This window comes from Rhamphochromis longiceps, linkage group LG6 (assembly GCF_057381845.1).
Source record: "Rhamphochromis longiceps isolate RC_006_pf linkage group LG6, R_longiceps_female_GT1.1, whole genome shotgun sequence".
NCBI classification, from domain to species: domain Eukaryota; kingdom Metazoa; phylum Chordata; class Actinopteri; order Cichliformes; family Cichlidae; genus Rhamphochromis; species Rhamphochromis longiceps.
Genome location: NC_140562.1, coordinates 42,332,410 through 42,347,340, shown reverse-complemented (window position 1 = coordinate 42,347,340; position 14,931 = coordinate 42,332,410). Strand labels below are relative to the sequence as shown.

The 14,931-nt window shown below is 41.0% G+C and overlaps 1 protein-coding gene across 4 annotated transcripts in view; it reads right to left on the bottom strand.

Moving 5' to 3' along the window:
* The window catches only part of LOC146668796 (SEC14-like protein 1), a 32,665-nt gene extending 20,648 nt beyond the window's left edge, over window positions 1-12,017 (bottom strand). For all 4 annotated transcript variants that reach the window (XM_085410810.1, XM_085410812.1, XM_085410811.1 and 1 more), the window contains exons 1-2: window positions 11,669-12,017; window positions 9,872-9,955 (exon numbers count right to left, since the gene is read on the bottom strand). In XM_085410810.1, the coding sequence (XP_085266936.1) occupies window positions 9,872-9,934 (63 nt within the window). In that variant the 5' untranslated portion in view covers window positions 9,935-9,955; window positions 11,669-12,017. The remainder of the gene's footprint in view (window positions 1-9,871; window positions 9,956-11,668) is intronic.
* Window positions 12,018-14,931: the final 2,914 nt, after the last annotated feature.

Below are 14,931 nucleotides of genomic sequence, written 5' to 3'. Positions count from 1 at the left end.
TTATGGACGTCATTATATAGCGGTGGACATCACATCCTAGCCCAGAACCGTGTTTTTTACTTTTGTTTGACATTGCCCACCACATCCATATATATTTAAATTGGGGTGGTCGTGTTATGTTTGCCGCTCCTTGCAAAGAGGATACCAAAAACCATTTGAATGAAAGCCATTAAGGATGCAGATGAGTGTTCCAGTTGTGGCTATTACTGGGCACTGACGAAATGCCAGTGCTGCCAAATGACAGATAACGTCATGTTCATTCATGAGACAAGTTTTCAATGAAACCCAAAACCTGCCCCTGAAAATAATGGCCCTGACGCACAAGACCTTGCTGACTTGCGTTTATATAATTTGAGGTGACTAGGTGACGGAGAATGAAGTAGGAAGAATGGAAAATGGAAACAGGGGAAAAAAGAAATCCTGATTTTACTTCAGAGAGCAAAGCTTAAGCTAAAACTGGGTCATTACCAAAGAGGAAAGTTACGAAAGAGGCAGCCTGAAAATTGTGGGTTTCTTCTTGCAAACTCAGCCACAGGGGATGCTGGAAAAAAAATGTCAATGTAAAATATATTTAAAAATCATTTTCTCTGATAAATACTTTACATCCAATAAATCAGAGTGTGCATTAGGGATGCACAGATTAGAGATAATAGCTAACAGAAGCTTAATTTTTTTTGTAGTAAAACCAAGGTGAGAATCTCTTTCATGTCTGCAATGTGATTGCTTTTAAATCTTTCAGTTTATTTAGAAACATCAAAGTACAGGAAGCTCAGAAAGAAAGAAAGAAAGAAAGAGAAAGAAGATTATGATTAGTTATGATTGGAATTTAGAGTAAATTTTACTTTCACCTTAGAGATTTTATACCATTTTATCTAACATGTAAATTTGCTGAAAGGCATCACTTTCAAAATTTGATGTATGCAATAACAGGGTTTGTCGAAGCATTTTTGACTCTTACTTTAAAACCACAGGCATTTAGGTTTTAGTCTGGACTGGTATAAATTGAGACTAACGAAAACAATAACAGCCATGTTTGCTACTTGATGGGGTCTTATAACTCAACAGGTGCCTCTTTCTTGATCACAAGACAGCAATTCTGTGCATGTGAGTAATAGCTTAGATGTACAGAAGATATGTCCAGTGTATATCAATGACATTCAAGTATTGGCATAGTTTGATTTAAAATATGCTAAGTACAAGTGCGGATTTAGCCAAAAACTATGACAGCCTAAAGAGAAGCAAATTTTAAAGCTTTATTTAAAACTGTGACATCAGCTATTTCCATAGCACAGCCCAAGGACATTTAAATAAACAAAGCAATATACTTGAACCCTAAATTAAGGAAAATACATGCATGAAAAGCACAGAAAAAATAAAACAAAAAAGTTTATTTTTTTAATTATTATTTAGTAAAACTTTTTTTTTTTTTTTTAAAGGCCCAAACCAGTTTGGTGAAACAGAGCTTTCAGTGAGACTGGTTTAAATATGACTCACGTTACCCTTTGAATGCATATGTACAGATCGAGCATTTGAATAGTTTGTAAGAGGTCAAGTAAGTGAAAGCATTCTTGGAAACTTATCCTGCAGTTTCCTAACCTCCTCCATGAGTTCAGTCTCCGATGCTGATGAAGATTTTGTTTACCTTATTTTATTGCCAGGTTAAAAGTCTGAGCCTAGGTATAGTCTCATGAGGGGCAGGAGCAAGAACAAGCTGTTGACTGAAAACACAGCAGAGCCTTTGGTCCGTGCATGCCATACCACCCACTTCTCTCCTTGCAGTGATCTCACTGTGTGCATTGTAATGGCAGAACCGCCTGGAACTACCAACTCGGAGGGAGGAGGGGAAATCTGCCAAGTACACAGACCTTACATAAAGCTCCTAAATTTTTGCCGGCCTAAATAATATGCTAAACTGTATTGCCAGGGTGTGCATGCATGGCTTGTTAAATGCGTGCACGAGGGAAGAGGAACCAGCAGATGGCCATCTGTCTGTAATCAAAAACTCATCACTGTAAAAAAATAAGAAAAGCTCAGCTATAGGCATATTTTGCTTGTGTAAGAATTACTGAGACACAAATCTGTCAAGTAAGATTCAACACTGTCAACTCAGAGATACAAAAAGTGCTGAAACAATTATGTGTCAAATTATAAAAACCCCTTACTAAGACTTTTTTGTGAAATGATAATACATTTCACAACAATGTATTCCGTGTTTGGTCTACACTGAACGTTACGAGTAGACTATAACTTATGTAAAAACAATAACAGTTACCCTGACCAAAAAAAAGAAATGATTTCCTACACCCATTTCTTCAGATTGCAATTAACTAAAGACATTGACCTTAAGCAGTTTGGGTGAAGACGCATTAGGTGATCAGTGTGTTCAAGTCTGATTAAATTCAATGAGCATCATTTAATTGGAGGAGCAGCAATTGTTGCAAATTGTTGGACGGGTAGACAGATATAGGAAAATTACTGTTAGCCAAATTTGATACATCAACTTTTATTTGATGAGAAATTAAATTAAAAATTCTATTAAAATTGACTGGCCCTGCATTAAAAGTAAATGGTAAATGGAGTGCTTCTTATATAGCACTTTTCTGCTCTACCTGAGAACTCAAAGTGCTTAACACAACTTGTAAAAGAGGCCCTTTTTCTATGCTTAAGTGCTTTAACACTCCTATGGATGCATCAGAGAGCATCCTGGGATTAGCATCTTGGCCCAATGATATTTGGCAGACCAACTACTGATTAGTGGATGGCCTGCTCTACCTCCTGAGCCAAAGATACCCCTATTATAATATGAAGCACACATTATTTTTAGAGGTCATTCCTCCCCCAACACAAGCGCACGCACGCACGCACGCACGCACGCACGCACGCACGCACACACACACACCAATTTACAAGCAGCTGACTCTGAAATGAAGAGTGAAAAGATGACGAAATCTGCCTCTACCTGTGCCAACTATTTGAAGTAGAAAGCACTGCATAAAGGCTTATGAGAAATCATTAAAACTGGGTTACGGGAAACTGAAGCTTTATTAACATCCCACTTTACAGTAAAAGAAAGAAGTGCTGGCACATTATATTTATTGCTGCCATTGCTCATTCTCCTATCATGGGTGAAAGATGCAAATTAACATTTTATTAGGCAATTTCTGTAAATGCTGAAAAAACATCACTGATTTATTTTAGACATGGCTGAAATAACTGCAGTGCGTGTTAAGAAAGCTAAAAGGCATTCACAGCAAGACTTCTTGGGCTATTTGTCTGTAATTTCACTGGGGGCGGGACTACTAAACATTAAAATTATGTAATTTGCAAGTGAGAAGGAGCTTTACCCAGTCCCTAAAATTATGAGGAAATATGGCAGTGAACACAAACATAATAAAAATGTTATAATATACTGTACAAATACTCCTAATGTCACATCTCTGCCACACAAATCTGAGTCACAATTTCTTGCCATACTGCAGGATGACTGCATTTTAAACAGGCAAAAGGGTCATTGTATAAGAGTATGACTGAGCGCGTTCATCTGGCAAAGGAGAGCAGGGTGGGGGAGGGAAGCTACAGGGGCAGCATCTCGACCTTGCAGCAGGAAAGAGGGTGAATGAGTGTCTTGATGATCAGTGAATGAAATCAGCGGCAGAGTTTTCGCATTGGCTCACACGGTCACATGGTGGTGCCTGATGGTCCTCGATTAATGTCGTTTGAAGCAGCACACCGGACGATAAGAGCCTCTGCCCAACGCAGGCCATAACTCTTCACTGTTTCTGGCAAACATCATCTAGTCGAGTAACTGAATTACACACTGTAGGAGTGGATGAAATACTGAATCAGAAGCGCAATGCTGAGAAAAGCTAATGATAAAGCATTTTTAAATACCTCAATAATCAAACATTTCACTAGTGCAGGCTAAATTCTGTTCTGATGCATCTCCCTTGAGATACTGTCTAAATTGCCGGCATGAATGAATTAACTGTGCTCTCGTTTTCAACAGAAATATGTCATGTGAGAAAAAAGAAAGAAAGAAAACGGGTGAATTAATAAAATGACCCAATTCCTCTGTTCAACTATGACATAAAAGAAGGGCTTTTGTTATACAAGTAGATTCCTTTACATGTGAGACCATTAAGTGATAGAAGCCACAGTCAATCCTATGGCTCAAACAGGGATTAAAACAATAGACTAAAGATCAGGATGCTTCTGCAAAAAAGAAGTGGGGTGAAAAATCCTTTAACCACAACTGGTCGTAAATGGGTCAGAGCATGGTAGGATAGGACACCACCCTGGCAGAGCTGCCCTGCAACGAGCCAGGCTAGTCAGAGAGAAGGGGGACAGTAGGATGAGCCAAGTTTAGAAACACTGGCGAGGAAGCAAACACTCACTAAACAGTGTGTTGGCAAGTCTGGAAAAACGTGTTAGGAATGACCTACATCCAGACTGTGAGAGGAAGCACAAGATGCTCAAAGGATAAATCACCTGTTTGCAGGGAATTAAAAGCTATAACATTTCATTAACAACGCCTGCTTTGTTCACACTCTGCAGCACTGTTATCTCAAACATGTGGGTTTGGTGGTGTTATGCAACCATCAGTGGACATCCTTGAATAAAACGTTTTTATTTCCAATTTGCATAACGGAAGAAGAGACTGACTGAACTATTTCCTACATCGAATTTGAAAGCTCATCTCATGTGCCCTGTTGGCAAAGGTTTCGTGAACCAGTTTTTGAGAAAGGCCCTAAAAAAAATAAAAAAATAAAAATAAAATAAAAAAAAACAGTAAAAGGAGAGACGGTGAGAAGGAGGAAAGCAAAAATATGGGACACCAAAGGGAAGCAAGTATTCGACTTGCACAGAGCTACTCTGGTTTTTCTTTGGGTGCACAGCAATTCTGTGCATTTACTTGACGCTTTTGCCCATTTGATAAACAAAATGTATGTATAGGCTTGAGTTAATTATGAGCCACTATATGCAAAATCCCCAAGTGTGTATTAAAAAATAAATAACATCGCACCACTCGTGTGTGTGAAGGTTCTCAGTCATCCAGGTCATCACAGTCTACGGTCCTTAGATCGCACCGCTCAGCACGTGAGAGGGGGTACTCATTTCATAAGTAGGTTTCTGTTTAAATGTCATGTGTGTCACACTGCTGGCTCTAACCCGTATATAACTAACACCAAAGAGATAGATAAACAGCACTTTCGGGCATACACGAAGGGCCTCATTAAGGAGCATTAGGTACCAGCTTCACACAACAAACACCAGGTTCCGGTGTACCTTTGTGTTGTGTGTACCAGTGAAGTAAGTGTGCGATACATGCTTTCACTCTCCAACCTCAACCTTCGACTCTAACAGTGTTCGTCCCACAGAGAGAGACGAGCAAAAAAACAAAAACTGAAATTCAGAGAATCGGCCGTCACGCTGCTGTAGCCCTAGGTGACTGTATTTGTAGGTCAAGTTCAGTTTAGTAAGTAGTTAACACCATCCGGGCCCCTCATTTTCCTCTTCAGTCTCTTCCCCCCTTTCTTCTTGTGGCATCCTTTAAGACCCGCAAGTTTAGTTTACCCTGCTACCTCTCGTCCTTTGTATGATCTGTTTACAAAACTTTCTGTAATGCATTTATGCCACATTTTGACAATTGTAAAATGTCTTGTTCATATTCTGATCATCTTTAAAACAATCCAATTTCATTCTGAAGCTCACCGTGAAAACATTAATTATCTAAAGTACACTGTATCTTTTTGGTGCTCTAACTAATAAGGAGAGTTAAGTCACTAAGAAGCACGTTTCCCCCGTCGTTGCTGCCTGTAATTCCAGTAGGTATTGTACCAACATGGAACATCCTGTTTTTTCTCCACAGAAACTCTGCTGGGATTGGAGAACAGGACCAAAGCACTTTGTCTTTGTGGATTAGCCACAGACACATGTGTTTCCATGGAGCAGGTCAGGCTAACGAAGGGCTTTCATTCGTTTAATACCCTCTCTCCCTCTGTAGCATGAGTATTAATCTGGGAGCTGAGGGACTTCAGGAATAGTTATTGTCCTTTAAGCTCAACTATAACAGCACGGACTTAGTGGATAATAACTACTCCAGGGTCAGCCAAATTTTTATTTCTCCTGTGGCTGTTGAAGTCATTCTTCATCTGTGGATGTGTTCTAGAAACAACCCTCCCCGCAGGCATAAAACAGCAGCAAGGGGTGTATTGCGTTGCGTTTTTGACATTCCACTGTGACTCCCTGAGGATAAACTGGAGGCTCTGAGACTGGACTGGCGCGATAACAGCAGCAACAACTATATTTCCTGTTATTGAGATGTGGACAGAGAAACAAGGGATTGCTGTGGTCAAGGGAAATTAAAAAAAAAAAAAAAATGCTGATATATTTCCTTACTTCAGTAATAGAAAAACAGACCAACTTTGTGGAGAGATAAGAAGGTTATCAAGGTCAATACTAATGCACATCAATGTTTGTGTACTTTTAGACAGCTCAAACAAACCCAGTAGGCAATTGCTGATACAAAGCCACCAACTGAGCTGTGCTTTCCAACGGACAAGAGGTTTTTTGATTGAGTTACCTAAAAAAGAAGTTAATTATGTTTTATTAGGATGCATACTGAACATTTCTCACCGGTGACTCACAATTTCTTAAAAATCAGGGAGGAGAATAAAGCTGAAGCTTTTGTTACTTGCCATGTGTAGTTCTGACAAGTTTATTTGGATAATCTTTGGCAATTACACTGCAATGTGCTTCACAGCGCCAACAAAACAAATCAAAACAGGTATAACACCACTCTACGATGCACAATATTCCCTTAACAGTTACTTTCAAATGACTGATTTAAAGTCAGATTTGAACAACAACAAGCAGAGTTGGGCATGACTGCACATTTAAGGTCAACTGCATTGCATTCCAGCTCCAAAGGAGCTGCAGGAGCTGATACGTGCAATAACAGAGACACTGCAACACAAGTCACCAACACTGGGAATACTGAGAATCCATGTTCAGAAGAAGGCGCAGTAAATGCTGCAGAACAAACACAGCTAAAGGGCATCTGTGACTCGAGCCTGATTTATGCAACAGCACAATGAAGCCACAGCAGTGTTAGATAGATCTTGGAAACTCTCTGATAGCACCTGTCAGTGAGCCGAGTGGCTTCTCAGGGTTAAGAGAAGAGAGGCGGTATTTCATCTTGACAAAAAGAATGCAGCGTGTGGCTTTCAGAGGAGAACATGGAGCCTTAGTTTTTAGCTCAGTAAAAGGGTTTTCAAAGCACTAACAGTACCCAAACAACAGACTCAAGTGGACAGAAAGCACCAAATTCCTCAAAGCTAAGTGTCAAATCCCCTACCAGACCAGAAGAATAAGCCATTACTGGCAAATTTTTCAGAAGCCTCTGGCAAAAGGAACCATAAGAACGAATAGCACGGTCAATACAGGGAAATGAACAGATGTTAGTTATTTGGACATACCCTGCATAATTCCATGTAAAGCATGGGTGTAAAACTCATTGTAATCTGCGTGCCACAGAAATCCCAATTTGATTTTGAGTGGGCCACACACTACATCCATTGCATAATACCCAATAAAAAGCCCTCTAAACTGATTCTCTTTCTGTAAATATGTTTAGGTACACACAGATAACCCTAACATTTCTTTATCTTTACAAACCTGATGAGCAGTCTGACATATCTCAAGTTAAATATGTCCCAGTTTTTCCACGCTGCAAAAAATACAACTGTATGCAAGCAAATAAAAATCTGTTAGACTGGCTCCCACACTTTGTTTGACACCACGGATGTAAACCAAAAATGAAAGCGGTCCTCACACAAAGAACCTGGTCTGTGTTGGTACAGTGCATCAGAAGTAGACATCGGTGTTCATGTTGGCTTCCCACAAGCCCAGGATGTTCTTATTGCTGCATAACTGTACTGCTGTGGTGACAGACCTACTACTATAGCGGAAGTGAGAGGAGAGGTTTCACTGGGTTGAGAAAGAAAAAAAAAAAAAGAGCCACCAAGGGTTGTGACGCACCATTAAGTCTGCTCTGCAGTGTCTGCAAAAACACTCACTGCAGAGAAAAGTCACAGGGAGGGGAAGAGACTCCAAATGCAAACTCAGCTTCAAACTGACTGCAATGTCCATTTTACCCCAGCAATAATTCAAATTAACAACACCGTATTGTGCATGAGTCATAATGTCACACAATACAAAATTAAAAGCTAAAGAGGTCCGCCGTCTGTTGCTGGCCTAGTTTAAAAACATCAAGGGGTTACTCCATTAGTTTTGTCCCATCTTCAAAAAGCACACGGGGTGGATTATCTGGGGCTTACAAATTACATACAAGTCAGTTTCACTATTATTACCGTTTCCCCTCTTTGGCTGCGTGTGTACAACCAGGTGTGGGTACGGGCCATCTATTTATAGCCATCTCTTTGCCTGCTGCTCAGTCCAGCCTGTGCTAAGGAGATTTAGTGTTCCTGCATCCTGGTTCTTGTCCGTGTCGAAAGCTGATTTCCATTTAAAGAAAACTGCACCTGCAGCACAACACAGTGCTGAAGGGAGGTGAAACTACAAACCAACTTCATGCAGGAATTTAAATAGATAATTAAGAAAAAAGTACATATTGCTGACGTTATCAGCACAGTAGAGCTGTTTGTCTAAAACTGGTGGTTGTATAATCAGAGCGAGTGCCTGCAAACGTGTACTGATACCACATTACTGACAAGCAGCAGCTGAGGTCAAAGCACTGCTGAGCAAAGCATCCATTGGGCTTGTTTTTACAGAGCAGTTTGCCTCATTCTTTTCTCCGTGTAAAAGCAAAACAGGTCTCACTTAAATGACAGACCATTGCTATGACAAGTGAATCTGATTCATGTTACAGACCCAGAGTTGTCATTATACCACAGCAGTAAAAGACATTACACCATAGGGGTTTAGTCAGTTCTGTTTTCCTGTGAACAAACTCTTACATCAACCATCTCCTGCCCCTGCAGCTCTCCAGCAAGGAGAGATTAGTGAATATGTGAGACAGGCTAAATGCCAAAAAAGGGTAACAGAACAAGTCCAAATTTGAGGGATGGAGAACACAAATGGCACTAGGAACACTTCTAAGACACCCATTTAGAAAAGCGCAAAAAGAAGAGAGGAACAAGTAAATCCATTCTGTGCACTTGACACAGGCACTCGTGGCTGACAGTGTACAAAAAACACACTAAAAGCAAAGCAGGGCAGTGAATTTTTTATGCTGCAAGCAGACTACCGGCACAAAGACTGGTGGGACTTTCAGTTTGCCATAAAAACACAGTCTTGTTGTACATTCAGCTACCAACAAGTGTGCACAGTGGTTCTACATCTTACTGAACAAATGAACAGATCTTAAACCACAAGATGACAAGCCATATGAGGCAGTCAGCTGTTTCGGGGGGCTGCATGGCCCATGAGTGTGAGTGTTCCTTGCATGGGTTTGACCTCCTAATTATCTACCAAATCTAAAGCTGAGTGGGAGGCATCATTTAGTGCCTTTTATCTGTCTCTTCACAGGATTACTTTGAAACGACCAAGTCTACGTCTGTAAAAACCTTGCGGAGAGGTCTACAAACCTTCTAAACAGGCTATTGAGGATGTTCTCTTCTAGCTACGCTACAGTTTATCGTTGCAGTTAATCATTGGCTTCTTAAAGACCGTAACACAAAACAGACTGCATGCATTTTCAATCTCTGAGCTACTCACATGCAAGGTGCATAATTCAGTGACTAACTCCAAACCTTTGAAGCAACCACCTGTGTACATTGCATAACTGCATCTATTGCATACAAAATACATGTGGACAGGTGGTAGAGCGAGTAAAGATAAAAACACTTACCGCCATCACCAGCTCAAAGGGATGCTTGTACACCCGCACAGGTGACTGGTATTTCTGCACCATGATTGGAATTATGCCAACGATCTGAACAGAAGAACATAAGATCAAAATCAATCAGCAGTGATTACGGACATTTGGGGAAGAAATCTAAGAAGCGGGGCTGTATCTGAGTCATTCTTTAGAATAACCACTTGCTAAGTGCTAAAATTACAGCATTATAGCTGCATCTGGTCCTTCAGCGAGAGGCTTGATGTGCAATTAGGATGAGCTGTGTTTTGGCTGACTGATGGCGTGATGCCGAGTGAAGCCAGGTGCTGCTGTGTGTGTGTGTTTCCTTATCTGAAGGGAACTCTCCTGACCAAGGACCTCGCTGATCAATGGATGCAGCATTTCTTACTACTTTATCACATAAGCAGTGCTGCTGCAATGGCTTATCACTGCAAACTACAGGAGTATAACTATGCTAACATCAGCTGCAGAAGCTTGGGTCAAAGCTGCACATGACAGCACTCTAACAGGGTTTTCCCTACCCATCAAAAATGTTTGTACACAACAGAGAAGCTTTGGGGTTCCAAAGGAAAATCACCAAGATGGATAAAAATATATTTTAGTCCAGTTCAGTTTTAATACAGGAAAAAAAAAAATCCTGTCCATTTAAATACAAAACAGCAAGGTAAGGTAAACAACTAGAGCAGTGGTGCATATGCAGCCCAGGGTATTTCCACTTCTTTGAACTGTAACTTACAGCTGTGACATGAGGAAAACCTGAGATTTCTCCCACTGTCTAAAAAAATTGCTTAAAAATTTTTTTTTTTAAAGGATTTAACAAGTACTAACTAATGATATCTGGCATTTGTTTTTCTGAGGAGTAGGGTAAGAGGTCTTTCACATGGGCTTATAGTTGCAGTTTGTTTTTTTTTGTTTTTTTAAAGTTTGAATCTGACCCAGGAGTTCTGTTGTGTTATTTGTCAGGCCCATTTGAGACCCACAAACTGGGTGTGACACTCCTGACTTAGAGCACTAACACAGAGAGAACAGCATGAGAGTCAATTTAAATATTAAAAAAAAAAAAGTACAGATCAGTCCTTGGATTTCATGTGTTTTTGCTCAGCGTGTTGCTACATGTCTATAACTCCTGCTATGCTTTGATGGGTATATGTCTGCAAGGAGGGGTGTGAGCCAACGTCCCTGCACTACTTAATAAAGGGATCAGGGCGGACAGACTAATAATAACCAGTCTAGGTCACACAGGATACATACTGCTACAGTATCCCTTTGCTAAACACCACATGTCTTGACGATTGCTACTGCAGTACATAATTACCGTCATGCTTCAGGATCTGTTGGCAACTTCAAAGACACAAACAAGACAATGACTTCAGAACGTGCTAATTAGGAGACTTCAGTGACCGATATGCCCGTTAAGTTTAGTACCCAACCATCTTTACTGATCGTTTCCCACTGATTTTAAGCAGCCTCTTCTCACGGTTTACTCGTTTTTGTTTTTTGTTCTAGCTTGTTTTGGTCTTCTGCTTAAAGGAACTATTTGTAACGTCACAGTTTTAACTAATCCAAAACTGACTTTTTTGTCCTCAATTTTCAACACTGTTAAAAAATATTAAACAAATATTTTTTAAAGAAAAAAAAGATGGGGATTTTGGTACTGACTCATAGTGGTTAACAGCATTTGAAACGACGGCTTGCTAGCTGCCACACAAACAGCGCTCGCTGAGACTAGCCTAACTTTATAAGTCGATATTATATTATCTTGACACACATCAAATTAACGGATCTTACCTGTGATTTAGAAAGGTAAAGAAATGTTGTTAACAGGTTGATTCTTGTCAGTGGTCGTTTCTTCTGTGAGGGCTATCCGACGGAACTCATGCCATTTCCCTCTTCGGCTCTACACTTCTCCGGCTCCAGCGGCTAACAGCAGTTAGCTTTGTTATGCTAGCTGGCCATTAAGCCGGAATATTTATCAAACCCTTTGGCGAGTCCTTCTCAGAGCCTCACAGCGACGAGCATCCCAAGATCAACAAACTAAATATCCCTTATAGCTCGCTGTTAAATCACTCCTATAAGTAGATGGTGTTTGGACACAGGAGACGGTCTCCCTCCCTCGCTGTCATGCCTGTGGTACCGTCGCTCCTCCCCGTTTTCTAAGCTCAGTTTTTTTCCACCTCTTTCATAAAACCCGCAGCGTGCCCGACCTCTTCTGTTCAAGTGAAGGACACACAGCAGAGGACAGTCAGTATTATCATTGAAATTCTGAAAACATTAAATAAAAAATAATAATAATAAATGCTTCTCTGCTTTTACGTTTTACATTTTAGCTCTAAATATTGGGAGTTTTACGGTACAGCAGGTGAAACGAGCTGTGTTAATCTGACGGATGACGCTGCGCTGGTTGCATAAGCTGTAAATGCCCCTTATGGGCTGTGTGTGCACTGTAGTTCATGTTCTCTGCAATAAAATAATAATTCAGTTGACATGAGTTTTTATTATTATCCTGACTTGATTCTTAATTTAAAGTTTACGTAGATCGGGGTGATTAAAGAATTTTCAAAAGTGTTTGTGTGGGGGGTAGAGGGGCACAAGAAATGTGAATATTTGATCATTCACTGACATAGAAAACATATGCAGGTGACAGGTAAAGGGCCTGGTTTACTCTAACTGCCTATGTGGCTCTCACTCTGCCATAGAGGTCAATATATATATAAGTATGAATGATTATTAGGAGGATGTAAAGAAAGAGAGGACAAAAAGGAGGAACTTATGTGCCAAAAAGGGGGCTACCACCTTATCTGTCCAGATTACTGGTGTTTCTGTTATGAGTTAGATCATGTTAATTTGTGAGTGCAAACAGTGTCCATACGTATTTTAAGTGGCTTATATAGCTTAAATTTTAGAGTTTTTGAGTTTAATTACTTTTACTTAGTTGTCTACACTTTCTGGCCTCATCCTGAGAAGTTTACCCTACAAAGAAAAGTTGTTTGGTGGTGGTCTGGTGCTGGTCTCTTACAGCTGCTTTACGTGTGTAGTACTAACAGCATTGTGTAATACTAACACAAAGACGTAAGATCAGGCACTGTCTCAGCGACACTGCAAAATAATGTTGTGAATACATTACAGTTATTTTCCAAAAAGTCACTTTTCACCAGCCCAGCACCAAAGTCATTTCTATTCACCTGAGCCAACTCAGGTGAATAGAAATGAATACATCTGAGGGACAGCTCAGGTTGAGCGGTTTGAAAAAAAAGTACGAGAGGTACATTTCAGATCATTTGGACATATGTTAAATATGGAACTGCTAGGAAATAATAAAAGAGGAAGACAGAGAAGATTCATGGATGTTATGAAGGAGGACATGCAGAAAGTTGATGGGACAGAGGAGGATGCAAGGGATGGGGTGAGATTGAGGTCACCTCTAAAGGGAGCAGGTGGAAGAAGAAGAACTCAATTAGTTGTTTAACACATTAGTTAATGAAGATAAAATTAAGTCAAGTCAAATCAAGTGGCTATGTAGTCATTTCAGCCATGTACAGTGGTACAGTACACAGTGAAACAAGACAGCGTTCCTCCAAGACAATGGTGCTACATATAATAGACAGTCCACACAGAACTACATGAAGTGCAAGTGTTCAAACATTGAACGATAGAGACACACAACAGTGCAGCAGAAAAGTGCAACAACGGGTTGTGCAAAAAGTACTTGAAGTAATGGGATGTGTGTGTGTGTGTGTGTGTGTGTGTGTGTGTGTGTGTGTGTGTGTGTGTGTGTGTGTTCATGCAGATACGTTTTTGAGCCAGTGACATGAATGAAGGTATGTGTGTTTGTGTCAGTCCAGAACCTGAGTGTTCCTGTGTCTGACAGTTTGGGGGAAGGAACTGTTTCACAGTTTGGCATCGAGGGCCTGAATGCTCTGGTACCTTTTGCCAGAAGCCAGCAGGATGAAGAGTGTGTGTGAGGTTGTGTGCGGTCCTCCACAATGGTGGCTTTGTGGATGGAGCGGGTGTCAGTGATAGAGGGATGAGAGGTGAGAAGGGGTTAATGGGAGATGGGCTTTTCTCAGCTTTTGCAGGAAGTAGAGGCGCTATTGGGCTTTCGTAGCTATTGAGCTGGTTTTGGGGGACCAGGACAGGTTCTCTGCTTTGGTGTTCTGTGAACACCAAGGAATTTGGCGCTCTCAATGAGCTCCACAGAGGATCCAACGATGTTAAGTGGACAGTGATATCTCTGTGCTCTCCTGAAGTCAACAATCATCTCTTTTGTTCTGTCCACATTCAGAGACAGGTTGTTGACTCTACACCAGTCCATTAGCTGTTGCACCTCCTCTCTGTATGCTGACTCGTCTTTCTTGCTGATGAGACACAGCACAGTCATGTCATCAGCAGACTTGATGATGTGGTTCAAACTGTGCATTGCTGCACAGTCGTGAGTCAGCAGAGTGAACAGCAGTGGGCTGAGCACATAGCCCTGAAGGGCTCCAGTGCTCTGTGTTGTGGTGTTGGAGATGCTGTTACTGATCCAGACTGTCTGAGGTCTCTCCGTCAGAAAGTCCAGGATCCAGTTGCAGAGGGCGGCGTGCAGGACCAGCAGGCTCAGTTTTCCAATCAGGTGCTGAGAAATGATCGTGTTGAACGCTAAACTGAAATCTATGAACAGCATTTGTACATATGTGTCTTTATTGTCCAGGTGGGTGAGGCCAGATGTAGGTCGGTGGTAATGGCATCCTCTGTTGACCGGTTGGGGCGATAGTCAGTGGAGTGGCAGCAGGGTCTTAATGAGCCTCATGACGAGCCTCTCGAAGCACTTCATCATGATGGGTGTGAGTGCAACGGGACAGTAGTCACCAAGGCAGGACACAGAGGACTTCTTTGGCACAGGAGTGATGATGGTGGCCTTGAGGCAGATTGGGAAGACAGCAGTACTCAGGGAGTATAACACTGTCACTAGTTTATGAGTAGTAGAAATGCAAATAATCATGTCTTTTTCTGCAAAATAGAGTATATAAAGAGTTACAGGACTCTCTCCCAGACCACAGCAGGAGCTTCAC